Raw genomic sequence first — 21,499 nt, 5'->3', positions numbered from 1 at the left:
AGTAAATGCAAAACCTAAATCCAGCTGCACATTGTATGAAAACTGCTAACGTTTCATGGTCACCTCTGCTTCTCTGGCAGCCTTGTGGAATAGTCACCTCTGTATCTTATTAGAAACCGGCAAGAAAATAACTAAAAATAATCGGCTGTTGAAATGATTATTTAAGCCGCCAAGAAATGCATCCTGATGACTGTGTGTGACTGCGCGGTGGCTGCGCTCTCGCCGGTCCTGCCTCCAGTTCGGTTCCACTTCTCCGCTGCTGCTTTAAGACTGCAGAGCGCCCCAGCGGCCAGAGGCAGGGGAGGGGGTCCCCGCTCGCCTCCGCTCCTCTCGCTCCTCGCCCGCCCGCCCGCCCGCCTCCCAGGCAGGGAAGGTTAGCGAGGGATCAATGTGATTCGGGCCGCAGGAGAGGAAAGATGAGCCTGCCCGCCCGCCTGCTGCCTGGATGTGGAGGCTGAGGGCCGGCGCACCGGAGGCCGCTTGCTGCGCAGTCTGGGCGCCCGGCGCCCGGGATGAGCTCACGCCCGCGTCTGCGGCTCGGTCCACCTGCCGACCTGCCGGCGGCCCCCTGAGCTGACGGCGCACCTGGGCTGCAGCCCCGCCGGCCCGCTCTGGCCGCAGCGTTGGGCGCGGCGCCCGGGAGCAGGTGTGCAGGAGCGCAGCGCGCGGCGAGCGCAGCCCTCGCCCCGGAGCCCGGCCGCGCCGCGTGCCCGGGCGGCTCGGCAGCAGCGGCGGCGGCGGGCGGGCGGCGGCCCCCGGGCAGGTGGCGAGCGAGCGGAGCCGGGCGGAGCGCGGGGGGCGAGGCCGGCGCGGCGCTCGCGGGAGGCCGGGGGGCAGCAGGGGCATGTGGATACTGGCTCTCTCCTTGTTCCAGAGCTTCGCGAATGGTGAGCCTTTGGGTTTGTGATGAATTTCATTCCTTGCATTGACCGGAGTGTGGGGGGATTGGATGCATGGCTGAAGTCCTTCCCTTTTCCTCCCCAGTCTGTGTTGAAATTGTCATGCTTTTATTTTTTAAAATATGATTTCTCTTTCTTTGGGAAGGAGAGGAGGCAATGGAGAGAGGCCGGGGAAAATTGCTCTGTAATCATTTCAGGGCGCTTACCTAGCAAAGTGACAGCTCCGAGCTAACTCAGTACTAGATAGCTCCCTCATTCAGAATAAACCAGGTCTGGTGAGACCATCGCCACTTGGACATATCACAGGCTGCAGGGGACATGGCATTCCAAGTGCAGGCAGGTGGAGGGGTCAGCTTAAGAGCATCTACCTTCAGAGTCAAAGCTTTTTGAGCTTTTAAAAATATGTGCTTTAATTCTGCTGCAATTCATCGCCAGCAGCAAGAAAGCCTTTAAGAAAGATCTGTCCTTCTACCTGCCTCCCCCCCACCCCCACCTTCTTGCTACTACAGAGTCCCCAGAGTCATTTCTGTAAAAATATGCGCTGATAAGCATTACATCATCCAAAATGTTGACAAATTCTTTAAAGCACCTGTATAGTTGTAAAAATGAAATCAGGGAATATTGCAAATAGCATTCCTTTCCTCATGCCCATCCAGTATTCTATCTTAAAATGCTTTCTTCTTAGGTATTTGAAAAGCTATTGCTCTTGACTGAGTCAGATCCAATTAGTAAGTGTGACTGCACCTTCGCTTGCCTGTCACCTCGTAAATATGAACTTGCATGTATGAATGGCTTCCCCTCATTTGGGAATGAGAGGAAATTGTCATCATTTGGCATTGCCTGGGAGTAGCTACAGCTTAAATTCCCATTTCAAATTTCCAAACACAGATCTGCATAAAATGTATGACTTGCTGACAGTCAAAATTAAACCATTAGGCAGAATCCCCTGGGGGGGAGGTGAGAGAAAGAGAGGGGGGGGGAGGGGGAGAGAGAGGGAGAGAGAGGAAATCTCGCCCTTGTGAGAAAATACCAGAAGCCAAGGGGAGGCCGTAAGATTTTCCTGGAAGATGTGCACGGGGAAGCTCTGAGTATAAGCTGCATAGAGGTGACTTCTCTTTGCCTACCAAGGTAGTCCTTAAAGAATCAACATACCCACAGCCCAGATGAAGCACAGAAACTTTGTAAAAATTAAAAAAAAAATGACTAAGGAAAGGTCACATTGCAAGAAGGAACTCCTGAAATTAACATGAAAATGATACTTTGCTTTCTAATATAACCTAAAGCAAAGTGTTCAAAACTTTCATTTTGAGATTTCCTAGCAGGAAAGAACTGCAACAAGTTCTGACATGACACCCATCTTTCCCAGAGGGCACTCTGCCTCTTCTGCAGCCTCACGGGAATTACCTGGGGGGATAGAGCTGCTTTAGCTAATGTGTGGTGATGCATGGGGAAAGTCAGCCCTTTATGCTGCTCTGCTAATGTGACCTCAGAGACAGCGTAAAAATGCTCGCATCCCTGTTCCAGTGCCACAAGGCATTGCCGGCCTGTCTCACCTGTACAACATCTCCACACCTCCGGGCTCCTCAGAAAGGCCTGGGCTGCGGGGTGAAACAATTTCCACCCTGCCGGGAAGTAAGTGTTTCAGGATGAGGAAGGACATTGTGGATTGTCAGTCAGTCGGTATCTGTTTTACAGTTTCACATTTATGTCTGACAGAAATAGTATAGAATGGTATTTCTGGTTCAGCCTCTGAAACAGATGCTAAAATGTGTGACTTTTTTTTTTTCGAGTCAGTTTTACTAAAATAATCATTATAGAATCATATGTAGTGAGAAAATTATATAAACCCTCAAATCATCTACTCCATGGACACTATTGCAAAGGCCATGTATGTGCATTTATACCGAGTTTTATGAATATTATCTTGTTAACACCTTTTTCAGGACCCTTAGAATTGATTGATAATAACTGTTATTGATACTGTAATGAATGCAGGTAGATTTCACAATTTGAGATATAGAGTATACATTGCAAATGAGTATTTTACTTTGCTGTATTACATGTTCTAATCCTCTCTACCAGAAGGCTCTGGAACTCTCTTTATACGATCAAGCTTTAAAAAAAAAAAAAAAAAAAGGTCGTACTGTATAGCTTTGGACGCTTTCATTTGTGGGGGAAACTAGCTTTAAAGAGTTATGAAGGAATAATGTTTAGTGCATACTGTGGAAAGGAGCATAAAATATATAGTCATATCAAAATAAAATAAGAGTCCAGTTTGGAATGATGCCTGTTCATAGGACCATATTTCAAAAATGTGAAATTAAATGGTTCTTACCTATCTGAATAGAGAAGTTTTTTTTTTTTTTTTTTCAATAGCTGTTATATTTTGGTCTACTTTGAATATGAAAAATTCCTGAATTTGTGTGATCAAATATCTATGAATCGTAATACCTAAGTTGATTACTAAACTGATTACTGCTAAACTGATTACTGCTAGGCCTCAAACATCAAAATGTCTGACATGATAAAAAAAATCTAATTGTAAAAGATTATGCAGTTTGATATTTTGGGGCACTAATAAAATAAGCCCACGATATATTTGCGTTTAAACTGTAGACAACAGCGTTTTTCCTACTGATGTAATGGGAAGTACGCTTATTTCTCAGTGAACGCCTGATTGCTGGACAGGCTGCAGACAGTATTTGGACTGAAAAATAGAAGCCGGAGAGCAGTCCCTTCATGGGTTAAAGCTTTGAATGAATTATCTCACCTGATCAGGTGCAGTCATCACGATTTGAAGCAGTCAACTTGTCCTGCAACGTTCTGAAAATACTCTCAGGAGAGCTTCAGCTCCACTGCCAGGGAAAGGGGGTCAGTCCATCTACGTGGGTCCACATACGTGCAGCTGCCTCCCACAGCCTTTCCCTGGGATGGGAAAAACACTGCATTGTGTTTTATCATAATTTCTCCTGGCTTTCACCCCAAAGAGAACATTCTGGTTTACAGTTCTTATTAAAACTATAGTTGGGCCTTTAGACAAGCAGAATTATGACTAATGAGCAGATTTATTCTGTATAATAGGTTTTTGCTAATATCCTTGCATCTCTGTCGTTACATACACGTATGTCCCTGACATCGTCTTTTCCTGAGCCATGCAATTCTGGGCTTTGCCGCTTTGCCATTTTTTTCAGGGAGCTTGTGGAGCTTGGAGAGGGTGGGTGTTGGGAGAGAGAAGGGTGCCCGGCACCGAGAAAGTGGGCGGTGCCGCACCCTTTGACATCATCTGTCATCTCCACAGGAATTGCATACTGCAAACTTATATTTTATTTAAATTGAGGAGCAGGCGTTTGTGAGTGCAAATGCACCTTGGGAGCTGTAGGGTGGTTTTTATCTAACTCATGTAATATGTGGAAGTGAAAAAAAAAAGAAATCAGGTGAATAATTCCAGGGCTTCTTCCCCTTTTCTTCTTCTATTTTTATTGAACAGAGTAAAATTCTTTCCCAGAATTACAGGGTTCATCTAAAATTTCTAGGTCCCTTAAGCAGCGTGCCCTTACAAGATGCCCTCTGTAGGAAAGCAAAATGCCATGCAGACCTTTTAATAAATGCCAGCAGATCCTTCTGACCCTCCTCTGCTCCTGACTTTCTCCTGGATGCCACTTTGGCGTGACCATAGTTTGCTTGCTGCCTTGGGAAAGCAGTGACTCACTGGGCAGACCTGGTACAATAGAGCACACTGAGAGGGGAAATAATTTTGATCAAGAGAAAAAAAAAAAAGCCCATCTAAATCCCCAATTCCTGGACCTCCATGTAGCTCTCAGAGCGTTTTATCAAGGCTATGTCTGGGAGGAGGTGCAATGAGTGTTCTGTAGAAAGACTCAATGCCATGGTCAGGGAAACTCCATGTAAAGGGGAGAGAGAGGGAGTGAGAAAAACAGCAACAACAGGGAAGGTCATTTTATAAAGAGAAACCTAAGAGCCCTGCAGGAGACTGGAAATTTATATTTGAAAAATAAAACGATGGGTTTCTCAGTGGGTGCATTTACAAAATCTGTGGCATCCAAATTCCACAAAATTAGCTGAATTCCACGGCTGAGATCACGGCTGTGCCTCATAAATAATTAATGGACGGTAAAAATCATAGCGTTGGCATTAGGCTGGGCAGAGCAGTCAGTGGCAGTTTCGGGGGCGCGCACTGCCGGGGTCCGGGGTTCCCTGCGCGTCTGGCCGGGAGGCCCCCCGGGCGTTCGCAGGAGGACGCCGCGTCTGGGCATTTTCTTGGCTCTGCGCTGCCGCGCCCGCTGGCTCTCGATGACCGGCTCCATCGGCGGCCCGGGAGACAGCGAGGTGGTGCTACCTGCATGTCAATTGTGTCCCTGCCACAGGACACTAGTGGGCGGCAAACCGCGCAAGACTGGCGCAGCCAGCCTTCCGCCGAGCCGCAGGCAAGCGCCGCCGCCGAGGAGCGCTGCTCCGCGCTCTGCTCCCCGCGGCTCCTCAAGTTCGCCGGGCCCAGGCTCCTCGGGCCTGGAGGTCAGTCCCACGGGAGCAGCGGATGCAAAGGCCAGGGCAGGCGAGACTGGGTCCGCCGTCTTTGTTTCCAGTTTTATCCGGGAGGCCCGCGTTCACAGCAGTATATGAAGCCTAGAAGGTGCGAGAAAGGAAAAGGCGGCGTCAGGGTGGTGGGCCGCGGAGGGCGCCTTTGCACCCCCCTTCCCACTGGCCGGGGAGCCAGCCCGGCGCGCGCCTCCTCTCGGCGGAGGTGGCAGCTCGGGAGCAGCCCCGCGCCTGATTGGCTGACCTTCCAATGTCATTCCAGAAGGCGCAGCTCGCTTCTCCCGCGGCTGGGGACCGGGGTGAGGCTGACGCGCCCGCCCCTCTGCAGTCCGTCCCTCTCCGCCGCTGCCTGCCAAGCAGGGGCTCCGAGGCCCAGGACCCCTCCCCACTCCCCCAAATTGGGCACCTTGGGCAGCACCTGTTTGCCTGAGCCAGGTGTTAACGCTTCACGTTCCAGAGAGCTGAGCAGAGACATTCTCATCCTAAATTCTCATCTCATCGCTCCTGCCTCTCCCCCATATTAGGTTCTTTAATATCTTGAAAATATGAAAACATTCGAAGTTGCATTTCTCTTGCTGAATTTATGGGTTCAGATAAGACAGGGGAAATGGAAGATTCCAGCAAACCGACTTGTACCCATTCTGCAGTTCTGCATTCCTTCTGTCCCTGGCACGCCATCCACCCGGGGAGCAGGAGGGCAGTTGCCTGGCAGATGCACATAACCGGTTTTGTGTTCAGAGGTTAGACAGCTTCTGATCAGGATGTTTGGAAGGGCAGGATTCAGAGACCTGCTCTCCCTACACTCAATTCCTGCATTATCCTCTTTCGTAAAACCTTGGGCATTGTCTTAAGAGTGTCTAGAATAATCTGTAGGTCTATTTGGTGCTTGTGTAGTTACTGCCTCCCTCCCTCAGTGGCAAAGTCCAACCTTGAGGCTTCTGCAATACCAGAGCCTGTCCTTAGCACAGAACAAAGCGCATGCAGAGGAGGTGTGCTACACCGAAGGAGATGTTCCCTGGCGGAAGGAGAAGGGACACGTGGATGGGCAGAGCCTTGCCCCCCCCCCCAGTTGGTCCCCTCCTCTCTCCCATCTGCCTCCCTCTTTTGCCTATGGCTTATCCTTACTCCCCAGGTTGCTTTTCCTCTGCTCCATCTCTGCTCTGCTGTGTAAACCATTGTGAAAAGTGCACCCGAGCAAGAGAGTGGTTTCTTGGCTTCTGCCATCTTGTCTGACGCACTCACTGGATGGCTGTAGAAATGTTTATTTTCTAGAAGGGTTTCTGGGGGCATTTCCTTCTCTTTCCCAAAATGGATTCACACCTGAAATATGTGATGAGACTTCATCACAGTGACATAATAATGATACGATGACCTCAGATGCTCTTTGTGACTTGGATTGGGTCAAATGTCACAGAAGATAAGTTAATAAATGCATTAGACCCCTTGCTGTCATGTGTAAGGTAAGTGGCACCACTCAAGGATCCTACACCAGGTTTAATGCCCTGTGGCATTCTGAAAGCCAGTCAGAAACATCAAACCGACACATAAGTTTCCCTGGGGGTTCCTGGGAATTCATTTCTTCATCAAAGAGCCACCCAGGACATTAAAACAAAGCTCAGTTTCGCAGGACTTAATCATCTTAAAAAATCCCATTACTAATTGCATAAGCATTCTATTTATGGGTGTCTGTGTCATCATTATCTTTTTTTCTTGTTTTTTGCAGCAGAATCTGGTCAAAGTAACATGAAAGGAATATGTTTTACTCGTACAAATTGTGATTGGTTTCAAATGCAAGAATCAAATTAGGTGTCTTGGCGCTTACACTGTTTCTCATCGTTTAACTTTTGAAGATCTGTCTTTATTCTCTATTGATCAGTACTTATGACTTTCACAGATCATTCAGTTGGATTAATTTTTGGTCTTGAAGCCCCTGGGTTATGTAAATACAGATCATGGTGTAACAGAGAGGGATGAATGGAGTTGACAAGACAGACGATGAGATCAGAAGAAGGAAAGAGACTACTACCCAGAGAGACAGAATGACAGGGATTAATGAATCTCGCCTGCATCCCTATTTAAGTTATTTTTACGCAGAAGACAGTGAGTAAGATTTAAGAGTGAGCAAGCAGTCCTATTCATAGAAAGCTGTTCTTAAATGCAGTGGCTGAGAAAGTGAGAGAATTGAAAACGTGAGATCACTTCCATACGAAATGCCATGCCGGCTTCCTCTACCTTCCCAGCATGGTAGAGATTTTTTTTTTGGAGGCGAGAAAAAGCATACCAGCCCTTGCTGAAATATTGAGAAATCACTTTGGACTCTGCAGAATATTCTTGAATGCTCTTAGGGTTTAAGTCTGTGTGGGACTTGGCAAGTGAGGTGGGAAGCCAGTGTATGTCTTATTTGGGAACCAGGCTTAGGTAGGTCTGAACAGAGGACTAAAAGTGAAGGGAGCATGTGGAACTTGCAGTTCTGCTACAGATACTTCCTTGGCAGTAAGCACTGTCTTTCTTGAAGGTGTGAAACAGCAGAGAGTAGGAGGGCGGATCTGCATGCCTGCTTATAGCACAGCGATTACTAAGACAATGCTTTAAATTTAGGATCTTGTGATTAGCACAGGTTCCTCCATGTTAATCAGGTATTAAGTTCTGGAGATTTAAATTGCAGTATATCCTCTTCTAATTGCTCAGTCCAGGCGGGGTACGTGGTGTCACCACAGGCTTCTTGATTGACATAAATGTTCCTGGACAAAGAATAAAAAATGCACTGCTCTTAGGCATGGAGTAGTCTTCCTTTTTAGGACTGCATTTATTCCATGTGACATTTTGGTTTTACTAGCCCCAAGTGGACCTTTTTCAGGGTAGAGTTCTTGAATTTGTATGTAAATACTGCTGGTTTACAGGTTGGGCATCTACACGAAAGCCCCATCTTTTGAAATGGCTGAAGGCATGGGGATGCTTATCATTAACTCCTTTCCCTAATGTTGAGTAAAATATCGATTGTTCTCAAGAGACTTGTGTTTTTCACTCATTGCATGGACTTCAGGGTGATGGGAAAATTTTTATAGTTATAAGAGAAAGGCAAAGTATGAAAATAATTAGAACCACTGCAATTCGATATGTTTTTGAATTGTCCTCTTTTTTTTCTTTTTACATAAAGACCTGAACTCTATTGTGGAAGCCTTTGAATAAACATGTTTTCTCATTAGAGAAACAAGGTTCATTTCTTTTCTCCCCAGTAGCCCCACTGTGGCATGATTTGAGCTTGGGTTCCCATAGGATACGCCAAACCCCAAGTCCCAGTCGCTTAATAACAGTGTTTATTTCTTAATATTGGCTGCAGAGCATTTTTAATAACTGATTTGTAGCTGCCAGGGTAGAAATAACAATGCTTTGTAATATTACATGCAGGACTTCAAGAATGAGCTGAAGACCCCAACAGCAACGACAGCAACCCCAGCTGACTACTCGGGAATCAGGCACCTTGACACCATAGAGAGGGCTCCATAGTGATTTTTATCACCCCTTCCGGACAGAGTCAGAGCTGATTGTTGCAAAGGGTAGCCATTAGTCTAGTTCCTTGGCCAGTGAAAAGGAAATGTAGGTGCCCCTGAAGGAAGAGAATTCTTTCGTAAGTTATTCAAGCTGCTGGGGCCCGAGTTCGCCGTGTCCATCTGGTACCTTGGTGTGATAGCGGCAAATGAGTAGACAATTAATTGCCAGATATGTACATACATATTATGACTCACCAGAATCAATAACCATTAACTCTTTGTTGGCTACTGTTTTACAGTAGGCTTGATAGATATTTATATATAGAAAAATTTTGACCTGGAGGTGATCTTGGTATTTGTTTTGGGTAATTACTTTGATCACTGCTCGGTTCATCAGCATCTCATGGGACTTCACATCACCAGCCACAGTCCCCTCTGATTCTTAGTCACAGGAAACCCCTCATTGTTCCCCAGCCTCTATCACCCTGTTGCTCTAGACTCGTGTATCAGGTGCATGGAGGCCATGGAAGCTAAGGTTTATGGGAAGATTAAGCATGTGGCAGAAAGGGCTGCCTGGTGTCAGGACAGCAGGAGTATGGTGGGGCGGTGGGGGAGGAATGCTGTGAGATGCCTGGAGGCCACATTCTGTTGACGCCTTGAAGCATGTTCTAGTCGGATGTGCTTCTGTCTGGACCTTCTAGGCAAAGATCAGGGCTACTGGGTCTCAAGGCTCAGGTGCGCCAGGTCAGGGAGGAAGGAGGTTGGGCATTTCTTGGAAGGCTTCTCTTCTCATGAGCTTCCCACTAGAGATTTCTGCGACAGTGCCATTTTGGGGATGGTCTGGAGGTCTAATTCTGATATGTACCTTTGCCATCTTTCCCCCTCACGGACAGGACCTTCAACTTGATTATGGCTAAGGCTCACGTGATCTTTTGTATCGTTGGTTCAATAGTTTCTCAGCTCTGACCACCAGAGGGTCTGGTTCTGCAGCCCTGGGGTCTGCATGGCTGAGGAAGTCTGCGTTATTGTTCTGATGCAGCTGGCACAATCCACCTCTGGAAAAACACACTCTTGGAAAGGGTCTCCTTAGCTCCTGATTGAGGTAGAGGCTCCTACAGTAGTTAGAATGTCCACCCAGTAGAATTTCCAGTTGACCCCAGTGCCCTGTTGGGGAATTCTGTGCTCGGGAGTGATTTGTTGGGGGAGGTTTTTGTGCATAGGGTTCGGTTAAGCCTTCATAGACTGCCAGAAGGATTTGGGCAGATCTGGGAGCATTGGTGGTGGGAGCTGGTAGCAGGGAAGACCCTGAGTAGAGGGAGGTGGGATCCATACCAGGGAATTGTAATTTGGACGCCTCAGAATCATCTATACCCAACCCAGTATCTGCATATTTGTATCCACGTGTACATATGTGGGTGTGTCTATACACATACATACATACACATGTTTTTTATTGTTTCAGCGTATTTGATATCCAGGTTTATTATAGCATGTGCTTTGCTATTTGTCTTTTCTCAAATTGACCCCTTCTTGGCTAGCAAACTGCAATCCTAGCAGAGAAAGCCTTTGAACTTCAATGTAACCATGTTGTTCCAGCAAGAAACTGTTTGGGTTACTATATTGAAAACACTTAAGAGAAGCTCTGTGGTAGAATAAACAGGGCAGGAACACGGATCTGTTTGCAGCTTGGAAGCATTATCTGTGTCTTCCTTCCTATATCAGTGCACAAGCTCCTCCCAAAGCCAGGGGTAAGTGGCCTGGGTTTGGGTTTTCTTGGCCTCAACTCCCTTCTTTAAGTAAATGACTGCCAGTTTGAAGTGTATTTATCGTACGGAGTATTGTCAAATGCTAGGTTGTCATGAAAAGAGAAAATGGAGTATAAGGACATATATGCATTTAATTAATTTATTGATTGCTTTTTAGGGCTGCACCTGTGGCATATGGAAGTTCCTAGCCTCGGGGTTGATTCAGAGTTGCAGCTGTGGGCCTATGCCACAGCTACAGCCATGCCAGATATGAGCTGTGTCTGTGACCTATACCACATTTCGTGGCAACGCTGGATCCTTAACCCTCTGAGCAAGGCCAGGGATCAAACCCACATCCTCATGGATACTAGTCGGGTTCGCTACCTCTGAGCCACAATGAGAACTCCCATATATGCATTTTAGACCTTGTCACGTGTATGATAAAATTGAGGACAGTTATCAGTGGCAGAATAATCTTTTCAAAACACTGTGTCCTTGATTTTTAAACTAAAATAGATACGAACTGTGCTGGAGAGAGGCCTAAATTCAGAACCTTAAAAATAACTTTGTGTGTCCTGAGATCTTATTTTAGATAATATTAAAAATAACTTTCCGTCTTAGGCATCTTAAACAAGTTGGATATTATAATCCTTGGGCGATTTTATTGTGATTCACTATAGAAATTATCTTTCAGAGCGGCTGTTTTGATTTTTAGCGTTAGAATAAAATGGTATGAAAGACATTGTGGATGAAGAAATGTAATTTCTGCTTACTCATAAGTCCCCGAATTAGGGGAGATGCTCTTTCTGTGCAACAAAAGGCTCCTGTACCTTTGTTCCTTTAAAAAGCAGAGAGGGCATTGTGTTCAGAAGTCACAAGCTCTGCCAAGGGAGTTTGTAGAAGAAGATGCCCATTTAAAATAGCTCAGTGCTCCTCTCCGATTTGGAGTTTTCACAGCCTGCACCACAGGGCTTGGATAGACTCTCTCCTCAGTTTTGTAGCAGAGGAGGTCAACCTTTTCTCACCTCTCCTCCGTGTAGAAGTCACAGATATTTCCACCATCCAGTTTAATATTCCTCCGAGAGACCTGCAAGTCATTGTGAACGGTTAAATACCTTCCTTAGAACAGATAAAAACGAGAAATTGTGTGACTCAGAATTGTTGTTGGAACAGATCACCTTAACCCACAGAAAATACTGCACACTTTAATGGGAATTGGGCGTCTCTCCCTGAGGTTTCTGACATCTCTCAATGAGAGTGAACGTTGCTCGGTACCATCTGACCGACAGCCAAGGCTGTTTAAGGCAGTGCAGTGAATCTATTGTAGTGGAGATGCATTTGCAAGACTCAGAGGGGCTTTCTGTGTTTAGTCTCTCGTCATCATTTTCACCTTTCTCTCTCCCTCCTTGGAAACTGGGAGCAAATATCAGTGCTTATGTGCATGTGATGAGCATGTAGGGAAAAAGTGCTGTTTGCCTGGGGTCTGGAGACCTTCGCTGCCTCTGTTCAGTTCCTAAGTCACAGGTGGTCTGCCCGACATGGGCATGTGGAGGGGTCCGCTCTGACCCCTGAGTTGCTCAGGACACACCGGCGTCTGAAAGCCGGGGATGGTGTTCTTGCGGCCTGTAAGGGTTCAGTCCCTCAGGGCTTGCCCCTGGAAGTCTGCTATGTCTTTCTAGAAACCTCTGAATGGGGAGAGGCTGGTATTTGTAATTATTTTTTTATCAAGTGCACAAGCATAGGCATTATGGGTTATTATAAAGCTCTGAACAGGACCATCAGGAATAAATAAACTCTATGGAATCTCATGGAAGTATTATTTTAGGCTCATTATTTTTGGCAGATGGGAATAACGAACTCCTTCCCTCCTTTATGAGTTCATCGTTTTTAATGCACTTGACAAATTGTGTTCTTCAGCTAGATCAGGGTTCTAACCAGGGCAAGTTCACCCCCTAAGGGATGTTGGGCAAAATGTCTGGAATCATTTTTAGCTGTCACAGTCCTGGGGAGAAAGGGGTGCTGCTGGTGTGTGGGGAGCAGAGGCCAGGGCTGCTGCTCAGCATCCTACAAGGTCGTCCCCCCGCCCATGACAAATAATGATCTGGTCCAAAGTATCAATAGTGCTGAGGTTGAGACATGCTAAAGTAAGTAGTTTAGAGCCTCATTGCTACAGTATCAGAGCAGTTTTGTGCTTTCCTATAGGTGTGGTGCTGGAGAGAACCTTGTGCTAGGAAGGTTCTGAATCTCAGTCCTAATTCCTCCTGCTGCAAAAACCAGAGCTGACAGTGCTTGTCATTGATTAAGCTTTATTTGCTCTTTTCTTTTGTTTTCATGAGCAAAAGGAAAAAAAAAAAAATCCCAAATCCCTGTGTCCCCTTTCCATCAATCCCCAAGAACCCAGGATGCTCCTGGGCTCCTCCAGCCGTTTCCCCTCAAGTGATTATGCTAATTAGTGCTTGATCAGATGATTAGATTGTAATTCGATTAATCCCCTGTGCTAACCGCTCGGAATACATTTTCTCTCGCCTGGTTAGCCTGGTCGCTTCATGCCGGAAGCACCCTCTTTTGCAGGCGGGCTGCCGGAGGCCTGCTCTTCCTGCGGATGAGGATTTCTGCTTTCAAAGCAGCGCAAATCCTCTTTGTTGCCTGGTAAAGGGAGAGGGGATATTTTGTCACTTGCTCTCCCAGGCAAAGGCCGGACCGCAGATGCCTCTGGGAAATGGGAATTCTGGTTAGAAAGCAGCTGCAGCCTTTATTCAGAGGTATTCGGTGCAGAGAGAGGAAGGAGGAAGCTGTGCAGCTGCAAAGGCTGCCAGCCCTCTTCCCTGGGAGCGAGAGCGTCTCCCCTGTTTGTACTTCTCTCTCTTTCCTGCGTTTCCCCCTGAACACGAGCTTCTTGTGTGTGGTGGTCCGGGAGGGGCGTTCTCTGGGTTTATCTCAAGCGTGTATTTCCAGAAAAAAGGAGTCCACCATTTTGTTTTTGTTTGTTTTGCATTTTAACAACACAGCTTAGGGTGTTGCTGTTAGGCACCGAGTTGATGGCTCGGGTTTTGCTTTAGTTTGGGCGGCTTTGAGGTTTGTTAAGTGCTTATGCAATGCTTTCTGATGGAAGAACATTTTGCGTGTGTAGGAAGGAACGCGTGTGAAAAACACGGATGGCAGCGTCGTTGTTCATGGGTTCCTGCTCTGCAGCCGGAGGTTCCGGGGCTCATTTTGTAGCTCAGTGAGCTTAGCAGTGCTTGGATTTTTTTTTATACCCCGTTGCTTTTTTTACCCCTGACACTGGCATAAGGGGATCGTCTGGTCATCAGAAACGTGAACATTTAGACTATGTAGAGTTAGTTTTTTCCTATCAAAATGTGCATGTGTTTTGATCTCGCTGGCATCTTTCATTTAAGAACGGGCCACCCGATGATAGCATCTATCAGTGGTTCCCCGTACCTCCTCCTAAGAGGTGCTGGGCCGTAAGAACTAATGACAATTTAGGGAGTAAATATCTGCTTCAATTTTCACATGCCCCTGCTGCAAAACTTGTACAGTGTCATTTGAGAGATTAAAACATCTTGGTTTTCTTGGAAGAAATTCTTCTTGTAGTTCTTGCCATTTAAAAAAAAAGGGGGTGAGCGTAAAAGGAAACTCACATTTATTGAGCATCTAAAGTGTGCAGGCACTTGGCTTATTCTATTCTGTGCACCTGTTTATTAGTGACAATAGTGACAATAACGTCAGCTGTAATAGCGATGCTATTGCTGGATGGATGGGAGGTACCACTTTTAAGGGTTCATGGTATTTCTTAGAACGCTCGAAGCTTTATAGGAATGTCGGTATTGTTGTTATTTATCACCTTTGTAAAGAAGGGGGGATTCAGCGAGTGCTGGAGTCCTACAGCTGTTTAAAGGCAGATCGAGGCCTTTAGTCCACAGCTGTTTACAAACTCACACCACTGTGTGGCCTGTGTTCATCCCCAGTCGAATGAGTAAGTACATTTCACCTCAGTTTTGCAGAATTTGAGGCCAGGGTTTGGAGATGTCAAGGGATCTGTGATGGAGGCAGTCCTTTGAGCCCACGTTGCCTGAAGTCAGAGCTTGTTGGCGCCACATCATGGGTCTCCCCAGATCTTCCCAGCAAAGCCACATTCATTCCCTTGATTTTTTTTAAACTTTGAAAATGATGACATTACATTTGTTTTCAGCAATAAAGAGTTGTTTTGGGAAAGTGAAATATCAGCTTTTAAGCATCAGTGTATAAGTGGGGAAACTTCATTTACTTTTCCTTGTCAGCCCCTGTTCACTTATATGAGTTAAGTAAATAAGACACAGGTTAATTAACTTTTGTCCATTTCAGTGATGGGACTATTTTATGGTATTCTGTTCTATTGTTGGTGAGCTTGAGAGTGAAATAGGAGGTGGGGAGACATTTCTATAACATTCGCCTACGTGGTGGGGCCTCCCCTCTGCCCCCAAGTTTAAATTCTGTGTCTGTCTTTAAGTCGTATTTCACTTGTCCTCAACCGACCATGCTTTTCTTGATGCAAAACATTAGAATAAATTTTTTTCCCTGAAATTGGTAATTGGCGACTGAAACGGAATGTGAGTTGTCTCAGCTGAGGCTCTTATGAACAAAGACACACACCAGTTTTGTGTACACACATTTAAATCTTATTACTGCAGTGAAACTATTTCACTAAAGCATCTGCTGGACATGTATCTTGAAGAATTGAGGAAACACTTGGGTATTCTTACTGACTGAGCTTGAATGGAAGCTGTTATAAAATGTAAGAGTAATAAGTGTGTGTGCACACACATGTGCCATGAGGTGGTGACATTCTCATTGTCCGCTGAGAGTTCATGTGCAGACCAGTTATGCACACATGACACATGTAACGTCTCTGGGGTGTAGGAACCCTTTGTTGTCCAGAAATGAGAATAGCCCTGCTCCGTCGGTGCTCAGACCTTGGATGGCCCAAGCCTCCCTCACTCGGGGGTTGCAAGGCAGTGGAGTCCTGATAATCGTCTGGGGGCTCCTTGCACAGCACACCCTGCCTGGGGTTCAGTAGCACGAGGCTCTAGCAGGGTCATGGCCTGGGTCCCCCAGTTAGATCCCGGTCTTGGTGTTTCCCTTCAGTCCTATCCAGTTAGCCATGCCCTAAACCTTGGGTTGTAGTCCCCAGGAGGGCTGGCTGGAGACAGATGAGAAGTTATCTGGCATCTCATCTCGTGGCTAAGGAACCTGCAGTGTGTGCTCTGCTGAGGCCCACCGCGTCACTTTGGTTGGTATGGGGTGCTGAGTGAGTGTTTCCATGACCACTGCTAACACCCACTGAGCTCTTTCCGTGTGCCAGGAACTGGGCTGAGCGCTTTAGTGTACCATCTCCTTGTTTGTCAGGTGTGTCTTTGAGGTGCTTATTCACACGCTCTTCATTGTACACTTGGGGGACGTCAAGGCTCACGAAGGCGAAGTGCGTTGCGTCCAGTCAGTGATCCAGCACGTGGTGAAGGCAGGATCTGGACCTGGACCATCGAATTCCCGATGCCCGCACTGGCCAACCATGCCGCACCCTCCATTGACAAGCTTCTGACATGGGAGCAGGCTCTTGAGCCCACACACTGTTTTAAGTGGCAGCGGTTGTGTGGGGAGCTAGAAACAGGAGTTATCCAGAAAGCAGACTGTGCTTTCCCGGCTGGTTTTGAAGGAAGATGCTGGGGAGTGTGGCGGTGCAGGCACAGCTTTGAAAGTCTCAGGGTTGGTTTGTTTTAATCACAACATGTCGAGACAGGACACTTGGTCACCAAGGTATCACCAAGCCCACGCTGCCCACCTGTGTCCCCAAGCACTGATTGCCCCTTCTCCCAGTGTGTGTCCCGTTTCGCACATCTACTGCTGTGGCGTCTGCGTTAGAAACCCAGCCTTGCATTTCAGTGGACAGTCACAGGGCTAGGACCTGCAGTGATGTCAGGACCCTGTCTGGGGCACCGCCGTGTGGGCCTTCTCTCCCTCTGACCCCCTTCACACATGGGGCATGTCTACCCCAAGTTCCCCTTGTGTCTGAGATGTTCAGCCAGATCCCCCTGAGTAAACCTGAGCCAGGCTGCCCCGAGCAGCTGAGTGCACCTGCAGAAACTGCACACTGCCCTTCTGAGTGGCCTCCTTTTAAGGTGTGGCCACACACTTCAGGTGGCTCTTCACTCTGCCCTCCGTCCCGCCCGAGCACCCTGTTGCTTCCTGTTCCTGCGGGGTGAGGACGCCTCACCCTCCCCTTCCTCTGCAAACCTCAGCCTCCCCATCCCTGCCCTCATTTCTCTTTGCAGGGGGTCAGAGGACCCCAGCGAACTACTCGGGCTCTCCTTCTCCGCCCCGCACTGCATGTGTCTATACTATTGGGATCGCTCCCTTTTTACCCCCTTGGTGAGGGTCGGGTTCAGTTGTGGGAATGATTGAGCACAGACCCCTGGCCTGGACAGGTGGGAGTGACAGCCATGTTTTAGTGACATACATGCATAGCCCAGGTGGGGACATCCATGCCACATGTGGCTCCCAGGGGGCGGGGTGGTGTGCACCTGGGAACAGAGTGAACAACTTTGCAGCATCACAAGGGTTCTGCAGGAGGGCATGATTGCCCTGTTTGACTAGTTCTGCAAGCTGGCAGGGAACTAATACCTGCTCTGCAGGAAGAAGCAGACACTGTGCCTGGTCCCTTGATATGGAGGGTCACTTAGCAAGGGGACTTTGTGGGGGCAGGGGGAGAGAGAAGAGCTCCTGGTTGAGCCATTGAGGCCTTTCCCATTTTGCAGGATGTCCAGACAGCACTTCGCATTGCACCTTAATTGCAGGGAGCACTGATACCTGTATGCATTGCCTTCCTCCCTGACAGTGAAGCACTGGCTTGTCTCCGTAGACGGCTCCGACCTCCGCCCACGTGCAGAATCCCATCATCTCAGCCACTGAAGGAGTTTGCCCTCATGGTTACAAGCTCCTCTTCAAGTGTCTCCTGGTTCTCGTCTCTTCCGGGTGACCTGCCAGCACCAGGCTGTCTCTCCTGTGACCCCGCTAGCATGTAACACACACTAACATACAAACCCTGACTCTTGTCACCACTTCCTTCGCCTTCCTCAGTCTCTTACACCCTTTGTAGCAAAGTCCCTTGAGAGAGTTGCAGAGAGTGTTTCTCCGATTAACTGAGGTGAAGGGTTGGCTCTTCAGCCTCCAGTCTGTTGTAGATGGACAGGAAGTCCTGCCGCACGGGCCTCGCACCCAGGCTGCTCCACCTGCTGCTCGCCAGGGCCTTCACCAGTAGGCGACGTTGTCTCTACCCAACTCGCTGTGAACAGAGGGTGCAGACCACACCCTTGCAAGTTGCGGCAGCGTCTCAGTTTCTGCATTTGTCTGACTGCAGACAGGAAACAGGCAGCTGGTCTATGCGCCCGTGGACTGGGGCTGTCTGAATCCACTTCACCCCTTCATCTCTCAGTCTTCCTCACACACACGCTCATCAGCGTCCTCTGCACAGCGCCCCCAAAGCTGCTTCTGACAAGGTCACCTTTGACCTTCTGACAAGGTCACCTCGTTGAGCTTCACAGCAGCTTTTGACACACGTTTTCCTTGAAACACCTTTCCTTGGATCCTGGGTAGCTCCTGCCATAGGTGTCCCTTCTGCCTCGCCAGCTTCTCCTTCTTTTTCTCCTCCTTGTCTTTGCTGTCTTTCCCCTCTAGTCCAAGGCTAAGCAATGCGACGGCCCAGGGCTCCGTCCCCGGTCCTCTTCTCCCCTCCTCGCCCCATCTCGCCTCTCCCTTTGCTTTCCCAGCGACACTCACCTTCTCTATGGCTTTATTTAGGCTGAGGCATTTAAATGCCACGGACGTGTGGATGACAGCCACGCTCCTCCCTTTTTCCGCAGTTCCCTCCCTGAACTCAAATCCAGGCCGTGAAATCCAGCTGTGTGCTCAGCCTGTTCCCTTAGAGACTTGTAGGGCTCTCCGGCGCTCACCTGCTTGAACCAGAACTCGCAGATGCGTCTCCCCATGCCTGCTCCTGTCTCCTGAGGTTGTCATCCAAGTTGAGCATCGCTGGAGATCCACGGCTCAGGATGAAAGCCTTGGAGCTGTCCTTGAGTCTTCGCTTGTTTCTCACCTCTGATTCGCACCTGCAGTGCGTCCTGTTGACTCTGCTTTCAGACTATGACCATTTCCGCTTTAATTCAAACTAGTCTCCTCCTGGACCGGTCTTTGCTGTAACTGGCCAGCTGGTCTCTCTGCTTCCACTCTTGCTCTCAACAGCTGGAGGTCCACCCAGCAGCCAGAGGGACCTCTTCAAATGATGAATCAGATTATGTAACTCTTCTTCTCAAAGCCCATAGGGGTGTTCCGCCATCCCTAAAACAAACCAGGTATTCCTTCCTCTACCCTAAGAAGCCCTCTGTGACTGGCTCAGGCTGACCGCATCACACTCCCCCAACTTTAGCCACACTGGCCCTTCTGGGTGTTTCTCCAGCAGGCTGAGATTGTTCCTAGGTCAACAGTTTTCACTCACTTTTTTTTTTCTGGCATGCTCTACCCTAGGCCTTTTCATGCTCTGTTTTCTCCCTTCCAAATATTACCTCCTGAGAGAGACCTCCCACTTGATCTGAAATAGAGTGGCCTCCTTGCTGTGCTTTGTGTTTCGTCACAGTAGCTATGAGTATTGGAATCATACAGTTATTTGTTTATCTTGTCTGTTGTGCTCACCTCTGCATTATGGACCCTGCGAGAGTTACGAAAGACTTCAGGGTCCCAGTGAGTGTTTACTGAATAAATTATTAAAAAGTGAATGCTGTTTAGAGGGGTTATAATTCTTATGGGCTGAAGTCACTGCTCTCTGTACGCCATGATCTCTTCATGTAGAAGGTCTGAATGTACACAGTGATCGGAAGGTTAACAAGCCTGTGCCCTAGAGTGGTCACTCTGACCTATTCCTAGAGGCATTAACAATAAAAATACCTTCATTGAATAGCTATATAATTATAGAGATATCACATGTATTTTCAGAAATACAAAGATATTTAGTTCAACAACTTTCTAGCAAATGTTTACTAAGCACCTATTATGTGCACTAAATTGCAAGCTCCCAGAAGTCAGGGATTTTGTGTTGCACGTCAGACTATCTCCATATCCTAGAAAAGGGCTTGGCATGTATATTGCTCCATAAACATTTGTTGAGTGAGTACATGATGGAAAAGCATTATACCTAGGATTGTGCAAGAAATCAGTCCATTCCCTGTTTTAGAGGTCATGGCAAAGTCCAAGGAAGATAGGACAGACTCACCAGTATAAAAGGGCTGGACTTGATAATGATTGCCATGCTGGCCATACAGAGAAAGTTCTGTAGTGTTTATGGAATTAGAAACAACTTCTGATTGTTTATAAAGGGCCTTGAGGAGGAGGAAATTTCAAAACTGGACTTTTAAGGGTGGGCCGCAGAGAGATTGACCAGGGTCAAGGTGAGGAGAGGCAGGAAGGAGAGGTGCAGAGTAGCTCCTGTAAGTTTCTGTGCCTGTCACTGTGGAAGATCCCTCTAAACTAGGGTAGTGGAGTTCTGTGGCTCAGCAGGTTAAGGATGTGGTGTTGTCACTGCTGTGGCTTGGGTCACTGTTGTAGAGTATTTTGATCCCTGGCCTGGGAACTTCCACATGTTTCAGGCACAGGCAATAATTTTTTTAAAAAAATTAAAATGGGGTAGGAAGCAGAATATGAAGGCATTTAAATTCAAATACACATCATTTGAATGTAAGTGTTAAAATCAAAATCTTGATGTCATGTGAGCAATTGATGCTGTGCTTTTGGCTGTGATACACAGGAAGGTGTGCAGAGTAGAGAGACTTGGTGGACGTGTGGACAAACAAGGGCTACTCCAGTGGTGCAGGATGGTGGTGGGTGACTGGGTACCAACCGAGGGGGAGGGATGGGCTAAGAGGGGGATGGGTGGGATTATCCAAGCTTGACTGTGAATAAAGTCAGGTCTAGGTTAGCCCCACGGGTGGGTTGCACTACCTGAACTTACTGGAGAACTGAAGGCGTGAATAGTTTTATAGCCATGTGTGCTTAATTAGGTTTATAGCCACATGTGCTTAACTAATGCCCATATTACTTCACGTCAGTCCTTTCTTCTTGAGACCCTATGAAATTTGCCTGACTGCAAACTGCCAGAATGGAATCACTGACAGGATTTTATGGCACCTGCTAAAAGCCTTTCTGTAGCTTAGTCATTACAAGCATAACCCAAGAGATGCTGAAAACTGGACCACAATCAGAGGGCACACTCTGAAGGATTAACTAATCAGCTTATTAAATCAACAAATAACTAACAATTTCCCTTTCTTCTGGTTTTTTTGTGTCTCTTTGGAATGCAAAGCATAGAAAAATTTAAAAGTAACAGTGAATTTGGGTTAAAGTTCCACTGTAACACTGTCTATGATTTTATAGATAATTGAGCTAAGCTTGGGTTCTCTGTAGTGTGAACCTGTTTGGGATCTAAAGCCAGCAGAAAAGGAAGGGGTCACCACAGCAAGGAAGAGTCGTAATTTTTTTAGGCAATGTAATTAAATTAACCTTAGGATGCACCTGTTTAAAATGTTATCACTTGAATATCCATTTTCTCCTATTTATATACCTTGCTCCATAGAAATCTGCAGTAGAGTTAAGGAAAATGTAAGTTAAAATTTTTATTCCATGTTTTGAGTTTTCAGAATCTTTCTATTTTTTAAACTAGTCAAATTTAGATTTAGCAGAATCCACCTTAGCATAACTTAAACCTCAAAATAATCTACCATTCAGT

General features: G+C 47.1%; 1 protein-coding gene across 1 annotated transcript in view; it reads left to right on the top strand.

Annotated features, from left to right (window-relative positions):
• Positions 1 to 366: 366 nt before the first annotated feature.
• The window catches only part of DSCAM (DS cell adhesion molecule), a 740,562-nt gene continuing 719,429 nt past the window's right edge, over positions 367 to 21,499 (top strand). Inside the window, exon 1 of the mRNA XM_047796891.1 lies at positions 367 to 887. Coding sequence (XP_047652847.1) covers positions 845 to 887 — 43 coding nt within the window. The 5' untranslated portion in view covers positions 367 to 844. The remainder of the gene's footprint in view (positions 888 to 21,499) is intronic.

Source organism: Phacochoerus africanus, chromosome 1 (assembly GCF_016906955.1).
Source record: "Phacochoerus africanus isolate WHEZ1 chromosome 1, ROS_Pafr_v1, whole genome shotgun sequence".
Classification (NCBI taxonomy): domain Eukaryota; kingdom Metazoa; phylum Chordata; class Mammalia; order Artiodactyla; family Suidae; genus Phacochoerus; species Phacochoerus africanus.
Note: the sequence above shows the minus strand (reverse complement) of the source record. Positions and strands in the feature narration are given on the sequence as shown.